The sequence below is a fragment of the Paroedura picta genome, chromosome 6 (genome assembly GCF_049243985.1).
Source record: "Paroedura picta isolate Pp20150507F chromosome 6, Ppicta_v3.0, whole genome shotgun sequence".
Classification (NCBI taxonomy): Eukaryota; Metazoa; Chordata; class Lepidosauria; order Squamata; family Gekkonidae; genus Paroedura; species Paroedura picta.
In genome coordinates, this window is record NC_135374.1 from 83,680,381 (window position 1) to 83,696,195 (window position 15,815).

The 15,815-nt window shown below is 41.7% G+C and overlaps 1 protein-coding gene across 4 annotated transcripts in view; it reads left to right on the forward strand.

The window, feature by feature from the left end:
* Positions 1-15,815, forward strand: part of CRLF2 (cytokine receptor like factor 2) — a 36,580-nt gene that overhangs the window by 3,262 nt on the left and 17,503 nt on the right. Inside the window, exon 2 of one of the 4 annotated variants that reach the window (XM_077343357.1) lies at positions 12,974-13,053. The exons of 2 other annotated variants lie outside the window; for them this stretch is intronic. Coding sequence is in view for 1 of the 2 variants with exons in the window: in XM_077343354.1 (XP_077199469.1) it covers positions 15,208-15,283 (76 nt within the window). In the remaining variant the exon portion in view is untranslated. Of the gene's footprint in view, positions 1-12,973; positions 13,054-15,132; positions 15,284-15,815 lie in introns of those variants that run through there. One more of the 4 variants, XM_077343354.1, reaches the window with a different exon arrangement.

Here is a 15,815-nt window from a genome sequence, read left to right on the forward strand (position 1 = left end):
ATCATCACATAATATATATATTATGTATATATATTTTACAAAATACACAATGTATTTTAGGATAATCTGGTACCACTGAAAACAACTCACTCTCCCCCTTGGCTTACTCCTTCTGTAATTATATTTAAAGAAATGAAACTTCATCTTATTCTCACCACACCATGTTGCAAAATTGGTGAAGAAAACCAAACCAACCTCTTCCTCTTCTGAAGAAGGAGAACTCAAACTGTGGATGTGACTCAGATACCAGAAGTCTGTTGATTGAAAACATTAATATCTCTCATGATTAGGTTATACAGCGCAGGCATCTAATACATGACCATAGATGACTCATATCAAAAGAACCCCTGTTTAAGGCATATTAGTCCCCATACTTGTAAAGCATTTTAAAGCAACTAGAAAACATGAATTCAGTTTTATAAAAAAAAAGAGAGAGAGGCAAAGCCCGTTGCACCCAGGAATACAATGGGCACTAGCAATTTGAGCTGATTGGCTCTCATTGGCAGAGTGTAATTTGAACTGATTGGCCCTTGTTGGTATAATGCTTTGTCTCTATTGATGTTTATGTTCTGCTGGATTTTAATAATCTATTCATTTTATATCAAACTAGCCAAAAAGCTCATTGCATGCCAAATTGCAATGGGCGCTAGCGGCCCCTGGGAGTGAGAGTGAGCATAGGAGGGGAGGTGACGTACTTGGACAGCTGAAAGGGAGGTGCAGTCTCGGAGGCCGTAGAGGTTGGGCAGGCAACGGGATTGCTGGAGCATCAATGGTGGCCAGGAAGCCTCTGTGCTCGAGGCCAGTTGAGCGCCTTGATGGCGGGTAGGCTGCTGGCAAGTGGTTGGAGTGCCAGCAGCTGGCCGGAGGCTCGCAGGGTGCCCTGGACATGGCAGTGAGTTTACTGTACCATGACACAAGAAAGTTGTATTATATCGAATAAGGCCATTGGTCCACAAAGGTCAGTACTGTTAACTCAAGCTATCAGCAGTTCTTCATGGATGATGCCAGGAACTGAACCTGCTTGCCAAGATGTACTACCACTGAGTCCTGAGCCCTCCCTTCTTTTTAGTGGTTGCCTAGAAAATATATTTTTACCTGGACTTCTAAGGATCGAACTAGACAACAATTTATAAAATCTTTACACACTGCCCCCCCAGACCATTTTCTGAGTTGGGAAAATGGTTGGAGATGACTAAGGCCTTCCCTTGGAAAGCCCAGGACCATTAGAGGAAAGAAATTAATCGTGAGTATATTTTGATACCACTGTAATATATTTTTTGGGGGGGGGAGGAGGCGAATATTAGGGCATCCCTACCATTGATCAAGACTCTTTCCTTATCAACTTTAACTCCCAGTTCATCAATTCCAGTGTCAAGATGTGAATCACATAGGTGTCATGTAGATATATGACGCAACAGCTTAAAGGTCAGACCAATTTTACAGTCCCTATTGAAGACTTTCTTATATATATAAGGGGAACAATGGACATGGCAGGAGAATCTTGACTGACTGTAAACAAATTCCAAGACCCTGAGGTTGGAAATGGCCTCTTAAAAACTAATGGTTTGTGAATGAATTGAAGTACTAACAGAGTGGACTGGAGTCTGATAGGTGCTCTGCAAAAATTAAGATTTGAGGTTTTAATGAGCTAACAAGATGAAAGGATTTATGAGCCAATTAAAAATAATACATTTCTCTGTAGCAAATGAGAGTGAAATACAATGAAGCCCTTTTTGAAAGTGTAGCTGTGGAATTAGTTGGAAGAATAACAGGTAAAAGAAGGAAGTGTGCTTTGCTGGAAAAATAAGACTTCCTAGTTCAATATAAAATATTGTATCAGAAAATCAACTGCTTGTGTTTCTATAGGAGATAGGACAGAAGGTGGAGGTGTTGGTGTTGGTGGTGGGGCAGGTGGCGGAAAGGCTTGTGTTTACAAGACAGAGCAGAAAGTCTCATGGCTCAGCGCTTAACACCCACTCAGGCTAGTTGTCCCACCTCTGAGTGCTTGACCAGCAGCCAACCAATCACCTTCTGTACCCCACCCCTTACCACCCCCTCCTCCTTCTACTACCCTCTGAGGCTTGGAGGCTGCAGATCCCTGCCGTGCGAGAGCTGCCCCTACCAGTGAGTTTCATCACAGCTGCCTGCAGCCTTTCCAGGTCCTGGGGTGAGGGGAAGGCCTTCCGCACAATTCTTCCGCCCCACCTCTCTGATCTAGTGTCCGTTGTATTCCTGAATGCAACAGGCTTGGCCCCTAGTAATACCATAAAATCAACCTTTTAAATGGCTGTGATAACTGTTTTATCCAAGTATCACCAGAAATGACTAGTCTAACAATTCTCAAGAAAGCTCCTTCCAAAGAACTAAAGTCTCCATTGCACAAGCTGAAACCATCCCAGCCTTCCTAGCTATTGGTGCTATTAGCAGTCCCTATTGTGGCAAGTGAGGAAAATCCCTCCAGGAAGCACTCATCTCTCTAGGAACTTTATCCCAAATGGATGCAAAATAAACAAGTTATATTTAGAAATAGATTTCCCCATGAAACCAACTGAAGTGAAATCAAAAGATAAGCACTAAAGATATATAATAACAAAAACAGAATAAAAAGAAAATAAATTTATGCACAGGCCTAGGATTTTTGTGCATAGTTATTAAAGAAAGTAAAGAGAAGGTAAAGAACAGTTAACAAGGGTAAAAAGGAGTTAAAATTATTCTGTTATTTTAAAATGTGTGTCCATCATTTTATATGCAAATATTTAATAATAGTTTGCCAACTATCCCTTCAGTTCAACTTTAAATAGGAAAACACTCAGGAAAAAATGTTCTCCCCTATTTTTCTGGTTCTTCCTCTCTTCATATCTTTATTATGGTCTCCAAGATACACAATTAGATTGGACAGAAATGTACTATTAACAGCTGCATAGTCAACAGCTAACAGATCAAGTGAATCTGAAACTATAATGCAGTGCAGAATTCACAAGCACTTTGATCAGCCACCACAGGAGGGCACAGATGTTCAGTCTACAAAGCTTTCCTACTCAATGAGTCACTGCCATCTGCTGTTGACAATGCATGAACCAGAAGGCAAGAACATAAAACACACAGACACACAAATCCAGATGATAATGAAAAATCGTACTTAAAGGCATATCTTCTAAACTTGTTTATACTTAACATCAGTATTCCATTACTGCCACCTGCTGGATATGACCACTGTAATTTACTAATTTCATCAAAGTTGGTTATTGATATGTATATCCACTACTCACATCATACTCAGTAGCCACTGTCACCAAGTACTTCTATGTTTCCTACAGGCACTGACTCCACTTGACTTCAGTAAAAGTTAGCTAATCTTTGCTCAGGGCAAGAACTGGGGAAAAAGAGAAGCCACAATCCTAACCATTAGTGGCTTCTAATATTTCTAAAGAGCCACTACGGTCGGAGTGCTGTCCGGGACATGTCCGATGTCTGGCCTGCGCTTCTGTCTGCATGGGCCAATCTTTGTACAGCCAGCAAAGCTGGTTGCTCCCGGATTGGGCTGGCCCCTGGAGTGCTTGCCTCCAGAAGCCAGCCATGAGGCACTCATGCAGCATCATGCCCAGATGCTGGCTGGCTGGCTGTGCTCTGCTGCTGGATAGCGCTGTCCCACTTCTCTGCTAATAATGTGGAGCTTGGCGTCCAAACAGTGCTACCTACTAGCTCTTATGGGAGAAAAAAAATCCTCAGGTTTCCAGATGTCCCTATCTGCCTCTGAAGAAAAGAAGTCTAATGCAAGACTCCCATCATCATCACCTTGCTTATCTATTTGCAGCTGTTAATCCCTTTCTCGCAACTTAGGGTCGAAGGGGATGCAATAGCATCTGTGGGTCCAACATATGGACAATGCTGCCATTTTAAAGTGATTCTAAAATGCTGTGGATGCCCAATTCTGAATGGACTTACAACAGATGAGGCTGAAGGGCTCTTGCCCCCATCTTTCCCATGCCTTTTCAAGTGTCAGCCCTGAGGGTAGGGGTGGAATAAGAGTGCAACTTGAGGGTCCAATCCTAAACAAGCCCCCGTGGCATTTTAAATCACTTCAAAATGGTGGCAATGTCCACATGTGAGTCCCATGAACACCATAATATCTAGCTTTGCCCTAACACAAAGAATTAAAATTTGAAAGACAGAATTCACCAGTAGCCTCTCTTTCTCAAGCCCCTCCTTCCCCTCATAATTTTCCCCATAAGTAGCACTACCAGTTTCATTTCCCTTCACATATCTAAAAAAGTAAACCGTGAGCCATGGAAGCTCATATTCAAATAAACATTGCTAATTTTTGAGGGAGGATAGATCACAGCCAGGTCCACCAGTAATCTCAGAGAGCCAGTTTGGTGTAGTGGTTAGGAGTGCGGACTTCTAATCTGGCATGCTGGGTTCGATTCTGTGCTCCCCCACATGCAACCAGCTGGGTGGCCTTGGGCTTGCCATGGCACTGATAAAACTGTTCTGATAGAGCAGTGATATCAGGGCTCTCTCAACTTCATGTTGTGGGGAGATGAAAGGGAAGGTGACTGTAAGGCATCTTCCCTTTCTCTCCCCATAGCAGACTCCCCATGAGGGAGGTGGGGTAGAGAGCCTCACATGGAAGCTGGTAACCCTAAGAGGAAGTATCTCTGTGCACAGCAGTCTTGACCTTAGTAAGGTTTTTTATACTGTTTTTTTATTTGCCAAGACAAGGTTGAAAAAGTCACTTCAATTCCCATGTCTCTCCAGCCATTTACTTGTTCACTGTTTACAGTTTCTTTATTCTTTATTTAGATCTTCCTGCACTTTCCAGACTCACAGGACTGATGCTGGTCTGTCTGTCTGTGCCCCCAAAAACAAACAGTTGCTAGGAAGGGCTGGCCATACCACATAGCCCAGGAGGGACACACCTGCACCACTCCCTCCCAACTGCAGGCAAAAATGGCTCCTTTGAAGGCTGGACTCTGAGGCATTGTAGGATTTTGAAGTCCCACCTCCAAACCTCCAGGAATATTTCCAACCCAGGGGTAGCCAACCTCCAGATGGGGCCTGGAGAGCTCCTGGAATTACAGTGCATCTGCAGAGTATAAAGATCAGTTCCCCAGGCAGAAAGGGCTACTTTGGACAGGGTTGTGGTGGAGAAGAAACATTTAAGGCCTCCCACACATGTTATTGTTGAATTTAAAGACTTGAGGCCCACTGCACAGGGTTGTTGTGCAGATGAAACAGGAGACAACAGCATCCAGTTTCATCTGCAGAATAATGCTGTGCAGTAGGCCTCAAATCTGCAGAGAATTGTGAAAAAGAAATACAAATTTCTTGGCTGTGTCTAACCACCAGCCAGAGTAGTATTTTAAGTGAGAAGGTGCTTTTCTGTGGCCTCACTGTCAGCCAACTGTTTGGCAGAAGGAGAAATCACCCCCCCCCCCAAAGGAATGCTCGCAGACTCCCCTGCGTTGCTCTCAGAAACGCCTCCCTCCCCTCAGTCAGGGGCCGTTAGAGCCTCCTTTGCAGCAGGTCTGAAGGGAGGGAGAGGGAACACACTCACGAACCTCCTACCAGCTCTGTCAGTATTCTGAGGCAAGTTAAAGTTGGACATGACAGTTAGGACAGCCTTCGGGCTAAAAGGGCTGGCGCAGCCTGCCTAAGCCTCTGTTCTCATCCCCCTGGGCAGTCCTACTGACCTCCTCTCCCTGTGGTGGTCAGGAGCAGACTGGCAGTGATGTCTCCAGATTGCCCCTGGGTAGGCGGGCCCTGTCAGAACTTTGGCCCAATGATTGGGCCTCCTGACTGGCTTCGCGCCCCCCGACTGGCTAGAACTCTTGTCTGTCCTGGTGACGGCCCAATTGAAAGGCACTTCGCGACTTCTGATTGGGCCCTCATCTGGACCGGCACCACCCACTCTCCGCCCACTTAGCCGCTAACCAAATATGATACTGCTCATCGAGCAGTTTCAGATGCTTTTTGCCACTATTGCCAACAAAAAACCCTGGAAATCATGAAACATAGCAGGCTTGAGGCAGATAAAAGGTTGGTTGTAGGGTTGCCAATTTATACACGGGGCTTGGGGATTTCCATAAATTACAAGTGATTGCTAGAAAGTGAATATATGGGGGATACCAGGAAGAGGAAATAATATGGGTAAAAGGGTAAAGGTAAAGGTATCCCCTGTGCAAGCACCGAGTCATGTCTGACTCTTGGGGTGACGCCCTCTAGCGTTTTCTTGGCAGACTCAATACAGGGTGGTTTTGCCATTTCCTTCCCCAGTCATTACTGTTTTACCCCCCAGCAAGTGGGTACTCATTTTACCAACCTCAGAAGGATGGAAGGCTGAGTCAACCTTGAGCCGGCTGCTGGGATCAAACTTCCAGCCTCATGGTCAGAGCTTCAGACAGCATGTCGGCTGCTTTACCACTCTGCTCCACAAGAGGAAAGTGATACAGTGGAAAATGAAGTACCCCCAATGTCCTTGTCAGCCCCCCCCCATGATCCCATGAACCAAAAGTATGTATCCATTACTTTAATAAAAGTTGCTGCATTAGATTTTCATGCCCTTTAGGTATAAAAGAAAATAGTTGCCTCTGTTTCTTCAAAATATTCCATTTATTTTTCAATGCCATCTATTTCAGCTTTATTTTAGATTTGTTTTAATTGCATTACATTTAAGGACCATACTGATTTGGTCTCTGTTTATATGTAACTTGGTCTGAATGACTGTAATAAAGTTTGACTGACTGACCATCTATTTCAGCTGTTTCTCCAGCAAGGATTCTAAGAGGCTTCAGCAAGAATTTACAATATACTAATACCAATAAATTAATTATAACTTTTCTAATTTTGCAGCCATAGAACAACACACAAAACAACCTCCGACTTCCTAGACCTTTAAAAATAGGATCTGGAAGTTCTGCCAGATGGAATGTTGAACATCTGAAACTATTTTGGCACATAAAGTCTCTTAAAGACCACCCTGAGATATTCCTTTGAAAGGCTAAGCACTTATGTTTCCATGCTACTGACCTTTATTATAATACTATATGAATGGGTCAGCATTTACTTCTCTTGCCCTCAGATGTCACCACAGCTTGCAAGATTCTTTTGGGCTTCTGCTTGGTGGTAGCAGTGGCCAGGAAAAGCAGGTTGCATCTCCATACAGTCAACCTTTTGTGAACATCCAGACCTCCACCGGCTGCTTTCCTTCCAGGAAAGGAAGAAGCAGCTCACTCAGAGGCCATTTGTTATCTGTCTGTGCCCACTGGGTAAGCAAGAATTTCAGTTGCCTCCCCCCCCCCCATTTCTGCCTGAAAGGGAGCACAATTCATGAGAATTTAATCTCAGTGAATGTGTAGGGAGAAATACAGCCAGAATTATTTCTTCATCTGAAACAAAGGAAAGGAATAAAGAAGCTGTAATTATAATACAGATACAAGAAAAATATTAAAGGATAAAATGACCTAGATAAAAAATGACTTTCCTGATCCTACTTAGGAGTTTCTTGGCTCAGGGAAAACGTGCTGGGGACTCAAAGTTATAATGTATAACATGGGTGGGCGGGCAATAATCTAGTAGCTTTCCTCCTGCCCATCACTTCTCTGTTGCAAACTGTACCATTTCCAAACTAATTTGCACAGGAATAGAGGTGGATGGGTTTTGATGACACAAGAAAATCCACTCTGTACCAGCACATGACAGGGAGAGTGGGGCCTGAGTTATGACCTCACCAATGCCAAGGTGAGGTCCATGGGCAGCAGGCCAATAGTTCAACCCAAAGAAGAATGGTTCTAAATCCATTGGATTTGGAGGAGTCTAACTGAGTAGAACTGCACTACAGGAGAGCCAAGGATATAAAACACAAGGAGTCAGAGCTGTAGGAAAGCCATACCAACAGCCTATTGGCCTGTTGGTCCTCTCAATGTGCATGCAAAGAGTAGCAGGACACATGGATTGAAGTCTGTGCATAGGCACATTCAGGTGAGCAGCCGTGTTGGTCTGAAGCAGCAGAACAGTTTGAGTCTGGTGACACCTGTAAGAGCAACAAAATTTTATTCAAGGCATAAGCTTTTATATGCAAGCACACTTCTCCAGATACATTGAAACAGGCGTCACAGGAAACAGGTCTGTATCTGAAGTGCACACAAAAGCTTATGCCTTGAATACCCAGAATAAAACTTTGTTGCTCTTAAAAGTGTCACTGGACTCAAACTTTGTTCTACGTCCCAACAATACGCTGGCCCAAAATGCAGCATAATGGCCATTGGAACTTGTCCTATCAAGAAAACATAATTGAAGAATATGTGCAGCTTAGCTAAAACAGCACTGATATAGAGAGATAAGATAGAGTCATATGGGCCCAGAGTTTGCCACAATTTCTGGTCAGCATTATAAGAGAAGATTATAAAGAAATGAAAATATTAAACTTGTACAACTACCTCAACATTGGGGATTTCCGAATGCCAGAAAATTTATGAAGAAATTCCTGGAAATTTAAATTTGATAACGCAAGTAATCCAAACTACCTTAAGAACTTTAAAAGCTCTGAAATGAGACCTTTGTGCACTTCTCTGTAAAAGGGGAGGGCAGCATATAAATATAATGAATGAATGAATGAATGAACGAATGAATGAACGAACGAAGGATGTGAAATTTCAACATTAACTAGAAAGTGTCAGTTCAGACACACAGAGCCTCCGGTGGATTCCTAGTAAGGTTTTAAAACAATATTTAACTACGGCTGTTTTGCAGAACTCTTATAGTTTAATTTTAATTTTCAGTTTTAATCAACAGTGCTCTAATTCTCTAGAATGAACCCAGTGTTCCTGAAACCGTTTTTGCCTGGTATGAATTGATAAAAACAGGCGAGAAACGGAACCATGAAAACCGTCTGAACTACAAGACTTTTAGATAAAGCTTAGTGAGTCCTGATGAATAGCTGTTTCCTTTGGTTCTGGCAGAAGCTGAGGTGGGGTAGGCCACTTATCCTAGGAATCTCAACAACAGGATTTTAAGGCAATACATCAGGCTTCAACAGTTGCCAGATGAAAGTTTTCAGAATTGACGTTACCTCTGCCTAAGGCTGAATCTGTAATCTTTTATGTAACAAGGTTTGTCTAGCTTTGTGTGTGTGTGTGTGTGTGGGGGGGGGGGATAAAGACCAAGGAAAAAGAAAAGTTCCATCTCCTCATCTCAAGAAGATTTCCTTCCTAGTGCTAGCAAATAAATCCTCAATATTATTTTTTATCACTTTGGTTTTTTTTTAATTTGACAAAGTTGAATATAAATCATTGTGAAGAGGTAGAAACATTTGCCCCAACCATCCCTTCAGGACATTTTCTTACATTTGTATTTGATTCTCCTCCACTCCAAGAAAACAAAATAAATAGCTGCTACATTATGGAAAACATCTTGCTTCAACCAAGGGGATACGTTTTGCCAACAATTTTTTTCTATAGTTAGAAAAACTAATAACATTGTGGAAGAATTAGAGTCCAACGCATAACATTATATTATGTATGCTAATTTGACAGACCACAACATGAAGTCTGGTTATGTTGGGGAAAGGACATGTTTCTGTACTGTCTGGCTGATCCCCTTTTGCTATTGCTGTGCTAGTGCCATATCTGTCAGGGAGTAAGGGAGCAGAGATTATTTACTTTGTGTCATCATCAGCATCATCACCACTGCCTTGTTCCATGGCAAATCTCTCCCCTCTGCCTCCCCAAAAAGGCAAACTCAAAATTCTGGCTAGCAACAGTGTAGTTTATCAAGGAGAGTACAAAATGGCATCACAAGACTTCTGTGTTGTTGAAGACAAAGACAAAAGGAAACACAAAGCAATTATAGAGTCAAATTCTCCTACCCCCGTAAAGGTAAAGGTAAAGGTATCCCCTGTGCAAGCACCGAGTCATGTCTGACCCTTGGGGTGACGCCCTCCAGCGTTTTCATGGCAGACTCAATACGGGGTGGTTTGCCAGTGCCTTCCCCAGTCATTACCGTTTACCCCCCAGCAAGCTGGGTACTCATTTTACCGACCTCGGAAGGATGGAAGGCTGAGTCAACCTTGAGCCGGCTGCTGGGATTGAACTCCCAACCTCATGGGCAGAGCTTTCAGACGGCTGCCTTACCACTCTGCGCCACAAGAGGCTCATAATATCCTACCCCCGTACATAATTCAAATTCACACAGAGCACTAATCAAAAGTTAGTTTAGTTTACAGTAGAAACCTCCAGGCGGAAAGCTAACGGCCATAACAACTGGGCACACGATAGGGAGCATAGGAACAAAAGGGTGTGTGTGTGGAGAGGGGGTGAGCATGGCAACTTCAGGACAATTCCCCATGGGCAGTTGTGGGACCATAGCCAGTGGTTACCTGACAACTAACACTGTGGGATGAGCACAAGTTAAATTATACCCATGGTAACAATTCATCTGTTTGGCAATAGCCTTTGTGTGCATGTTTCTGTCTGCTTGTGCTTGCTCGAGAACAGTAGGATACACAACATAGGAGCAGCTGCAGAAAAGGGAAATGGCAAAGAGTCCATGTCAAAGAGACAAAGAGAGTCCATGTCAAAATGGCAAAGAGACAAAGAGTCCATGTCCAGCAAAATTACCACTCCCTAATGAGTAGTGGAATTCATGGCACTGCATTCGGGAACTGAGTAGACAATGCTAATAGAGTTGTTCAGGGCCTACCCGTAATTGTGACATCAGCGAGAGTGATGCTTTGGGCAGTGTTTCTTCCTTGGTTTAGTATGGTAACAGGGGAAAAAGGAAAAGATTCTGTTTAAAAATGTTACAAAGCAAACAGACATTTCCCTTCCCTTCAGGTGGCAAAGTCTCCAGGCAAGCTGACCCAAGCTGATGTTGATCTAATGTCTTAGATTAGAACATTCACTCTGTTGACTAGCAAGGCTGTGAATTCTAAGCTAAGAGACAACAGGCAGGATCCCTTTGGCTGTGCCAGTGGTTCATGTCTCTGGCAAACTCAGGCTTCCAAGATACTCTCAAAAAGTGGTGGGGTTGAGTCTCAGATCAATTGACTGCCCATGTGTTCCAGTCCTGGTCCCCCCACCTCAATAAGTCTTCCACAGACCTCTGGTATTGACTGAACTCACATGGATATTTATAGGCACTCACAGATTCCGTCTTTTCTATCTTTTCCTCTTTGATTCAATAGAGAAATATTATAAAATTCCCTCCAATGAAAAAGAGGCACTGCTCTCAAAAGCCTGTTAATTGAACCCATTGTCCCTTTTCACTGCTATTTTTAAAAGGGACTTTTAGGGATTGATGTTAGGGATAGCATGGCAGAAGCAAATGCAAAGATGAAGAAGAAACAAAAGCACCCTTCGAAAAGATGAGAAGAGTCAGAGTTCAGTGAACCTTCCTGAAGTTGCAACTTCTCCATTGTTGCCTTTGAATCTTGTGTGGAAACAGAGGCAGGCTGTTCAGTATCTTTACAGCATGTGGAGGGGATACTTATGAATTGAGATGAGTGCTCTTGATCAGTAATTCATCCTCCCCGTTTCATCTGATTGCTTGTTTCTTTTTGCTTCCTGTTCATAACCCACATCATACAGTCATACCTAATTTAACTCACACGTGACCCCTCCCACACATTCTGAGGAAAGTAACAAGCAAGCAATCTGACTAATTCTACATTGTATTTAAATTGAAAAGCTTGGATTTAGGCAAATTTAATCTAATGGTTTAAAAACTGAATCTCCTAATCTAATGTAATTCCCTTCCCCTGAACCTCCCTTTATTTCATGTCCAGGACATAACGTCACAAACTCTGCTGTACAAGATCAGTTCTCTGTATTCCCAAAGCTTACTCTCCTGTCCATTTCTGGATACATGAACACCTGTTATGGTATGGATCCTTAAGGTGTGTTATGTTCAAAAATCTTAATGGGAAAGAAGGTGACTATCATACCAGTTGTCATACCTTGGAGCAATGTCTAGAAATCTCAAGGAACATTCTGGACATTGAGCAAATAATACCAGCTCAGCTCCACAAGATGGTATTGCTTGAGACAACAAGAATCCGATGAAGATACATCTGCAAGTCCCAGTAATGTGGCTAGATCCCAAATTGCAGAACACCATCTACCAGTCATCTATCTGACTGTGACAGTTAATAAATAAATAATAAAAATAGCCATCTACTGTGAACATCTCAGGGAGCACCTTTGTTTTATCAATCTTTTTTTTTTGCCAAATTCCAGATTTCATGTAGATCAATTTATCTTGCTTAATTCTCTTGAGATAACTATTTCTATTTCTATTTCTATTTTCATCTTCTGGAGATTTTCTGAATGATTACAGTGCATACATGAACTTATCAGAAATCACTGTTTTCTTGGTTTCTTTCTCTAACTTCTTATGCAAAAGAAATTGGTGTGAATCAGTTATGAAGTTTCCTGGTTGCCTTGGACAAGTCAATGGCCAGGTATCTCACCAGTCCACTAAGCAAAGTCTGTAGCCTTCCTTCTGCATAAACAGTCTTTCTCCGATTTAGTGGCACTTCTTCCAACAGAAATGCCACTGAAGCCGGATAAAAGGTCTTTAGACTGGATGAACCTCCTCTAGACTAAGCTGTCTACTGAGGTTGGCTATGAGTATAAGAGGTCTTAAAATCAGTTGGATTTCTAAATTCAGCAAATAGGGCTTTGATTAATTAATTTGTAGGAGCTAATTTTAAGTTATGAGCAATAGCTTTTGTTTAGAAAATCCTTCAGTGTTTTCCCCTCTCCTGTATTATACACCTGAGAAGATAGACACAGGCTAAATGGGGGAAAAAACACCCCGGCATTCCTACTCTGTATGATGATTCTGTGCTTTCAGGCTCCAGGATGTTTGTTTCTCATGAGTTAATTCAGAAAACAAATAGGCTTGCTGTTTTCATACCACAACCCTACCTGCCCCCCAACTTAATCTATTTAAAATTGTTTTCCTCATTTTTCAGATGCACATAGCCATTAATTAACTGGAAAAGGGCTGAAATTCTGGTGGGACATGCGAGGAGCAGAGTGGCTTGGACAGTTGGTATGCTTGATTCTGGGTTTCCATTAATTGCTATTTGATTCTTCCTACTTTTACAGCTACTGATTAAATGGCTATTTATCTGACTGGCAAAGATCCTGGCAGACTGCTTTGCTGGTAAACAAACCAAGCCTTAATTAGATACTTGGATCAATTCTAGCCAGTGGTTACAATATTGTGTATGGTCTCACTTGACATCTATGGCACCTAGTTTCAACGGACTTGGGAGTATTATGCATGGCAGGAAACCTTGCAAAAAGTCTGCTCAGAGAGATGTCTTTTAAAAATTTGTGCGTGTGGCATGGTTTTTGCCAGGGAAAACCCACCATAATATTTTTGATTCTGGATGGCACTCCCTCCTCACAGCAGTGACTGCATCTTTTCCATGCAATATTTAAAACTAGCTTTACAATGACTTTTCTTTTAGTGTGTTTTGGGCCTGCTCCCCCATGCCACCATATACCAATGGATGAAGGGACAGCCTCTAGTTCCTCATCCACCAAAATGGAGGTCAGGTGATATGGTGGTCAGGTGATTATGGCCTGCCAATTAACATCTGGCACAATGGAGGAAATCCCCCCCCTACTTAGGATTTGCCATCTTAAGTCTTGCAAATGCATAATCATATGCAGAAAAATGATTTTCTGCATATGATTATACAACATAGTATAAACCTGACCATTTAAAAAAAGGACAATAATAGCTCCTGGTCTAAGCTCAGCAAGGTCTGCAGGGCCACTCAGCTCAGCTGGCTCCTGGACCATGTTCCCTCTACATTCCTCCTCATATATAGCATTTTCCTAACCTTCTCCTTAAGTATAGGCCATGTTATATCATTCCCTTTTTTAAACAAAATCTTCCAGATATCCTTTCTTTATCTGTTTACTTTATTGGATTCCAAATATTCATTTTTCATGTGTCATTCTGAATCAATGTGTGTGTGTCTGCACGCACATGTCTGTGTATGACACACACCAGGTCTTTTCTCTTCCAGAGTACTTACCCCAGAGTTTTGGGGGATCATATGAAGTACAATTCTATTAATTATAAGAATTTCTCACCAGAATGGAAAATTAGCAAATTTCCATCCTGCACATGTGCAGTAGCACAGTGAATATGCACACAGATCTCTTAGTTCCCACAGATAAATATATTATTGCAATGCCTCTTCCTTCTTGCACGGCTTAAATCTGATTCCTGACTCCTTTGGACATCATAGGGTTAGCAGAATGTACACCTATGTACCGCTAGGGTACTGTGTTTTTTTTTAAAGGGGACACCTTTAGCCATTCTTTCCCTACAGTTTATCTACACATATGAAGGGCTCTATTGATGGCAGCCAGCTGTTACCTCACATCATTGCTGCTGCCTTCTTCCAAATTAAGGACTCTTTCTTCAACTGTTATGGTAATTCTGTTGGTAGAAGAGCCACTTCAGTTAGAGGAAGGCTTCAAATTTTTCTTAGTGGAGTGGTTGGATGAGAACCAACCTGCCATTCAGTGAGTTTTATCACATGTTTTGAATTTTTTGTAAGCAACAGACTATTATTTCTTAACTTTTATTGTAAAGAACTTCTGTAAAACTATGCACAACTTCATACTCTGTACTGCTCAATTCTAAATATAGTTATCACATTTTTATCCCTCTCTTCTACCACTAGGCTGAGTATAATACTCAAGGGTTTGCTCTATTCTATCAACATAACAACCTTGAGTGGGAAGTTAGGCAGAGAGAGAGAGAGAGAGAGAGAGAGAGAGAGAGAGAGAGAGATTGCAAGTGGAGATCTGAACATGGGTTTCCTCAGCCCTGCTCCACCACTTTAACTACTATCATGGTTTTCTGCTCCTGTCATCACATTGACATGAGTAAAGGACTACGGGGATAGTTACAAGCGCTGCACAAAATGATAGAATAGCTGCCCCTCATATTTGTGGCCCATCTCTCTTTGTAAATTGGAAACCTGACATGCAGAACTTATAAAATACATAAGAACTGAAGCTGGAATATTCTGCATGCAACAGGGCTGTTTCCTATAGTCATTTCCTCTAGATTTTTTTTGATGCAAAGTGAAGATATGAAGTAGTTAAAGTTAGTTGTAGAAAAGTAGTGCTGTGGTTTACACAGATGAAAATTTGATTATAGACAGCACTACCAGATATGGCATTGGAAATTCAAGCCTATGTTATAGCCCTTCTCTGGAGCAACCTGTTGACATCTCAATCATCAGCGCAGTGTAAGTTGAAGACTGGGTTTTTAGCATAAATGCTGAGATTAAGGACTCTCTAAAAGTTTTATGTATTGCTTGCATAAAGTATAATTATAAGTAAATTCATCCAGTATTGTGAATTTCAGTCTATTTTTCTAAGTATGAGCTTAAACTGTTTGTATAATGTGGATCATAAACTATATATATTTTGTACTATTAGATATCATACATTAATGCAATAATTTTCAGCATAAGGGGAAGGTGTAAACCACTCAAATTATACGGTATATATTACAACTTTCTAAAGAGATTCTGAGTAGAACAAAGGTGTGAAATTTTGACTGCAACATAACAGATCTGTAATATGAAACTTAGATTTGACTAAAATAGCATTACAGTCCAATCAAGAATCAGTTCAGTCTATGTTTGATTTGAATGGATTTAGAGTAGAGTAACTCTGCATAGGATTGTACTGCAAGTCAAATTTAAATGTATTCTTATGTGTTTGGGTTTTTTCCATTTTCAAAAACCTAAACCAACATTGATGATCATCATTACT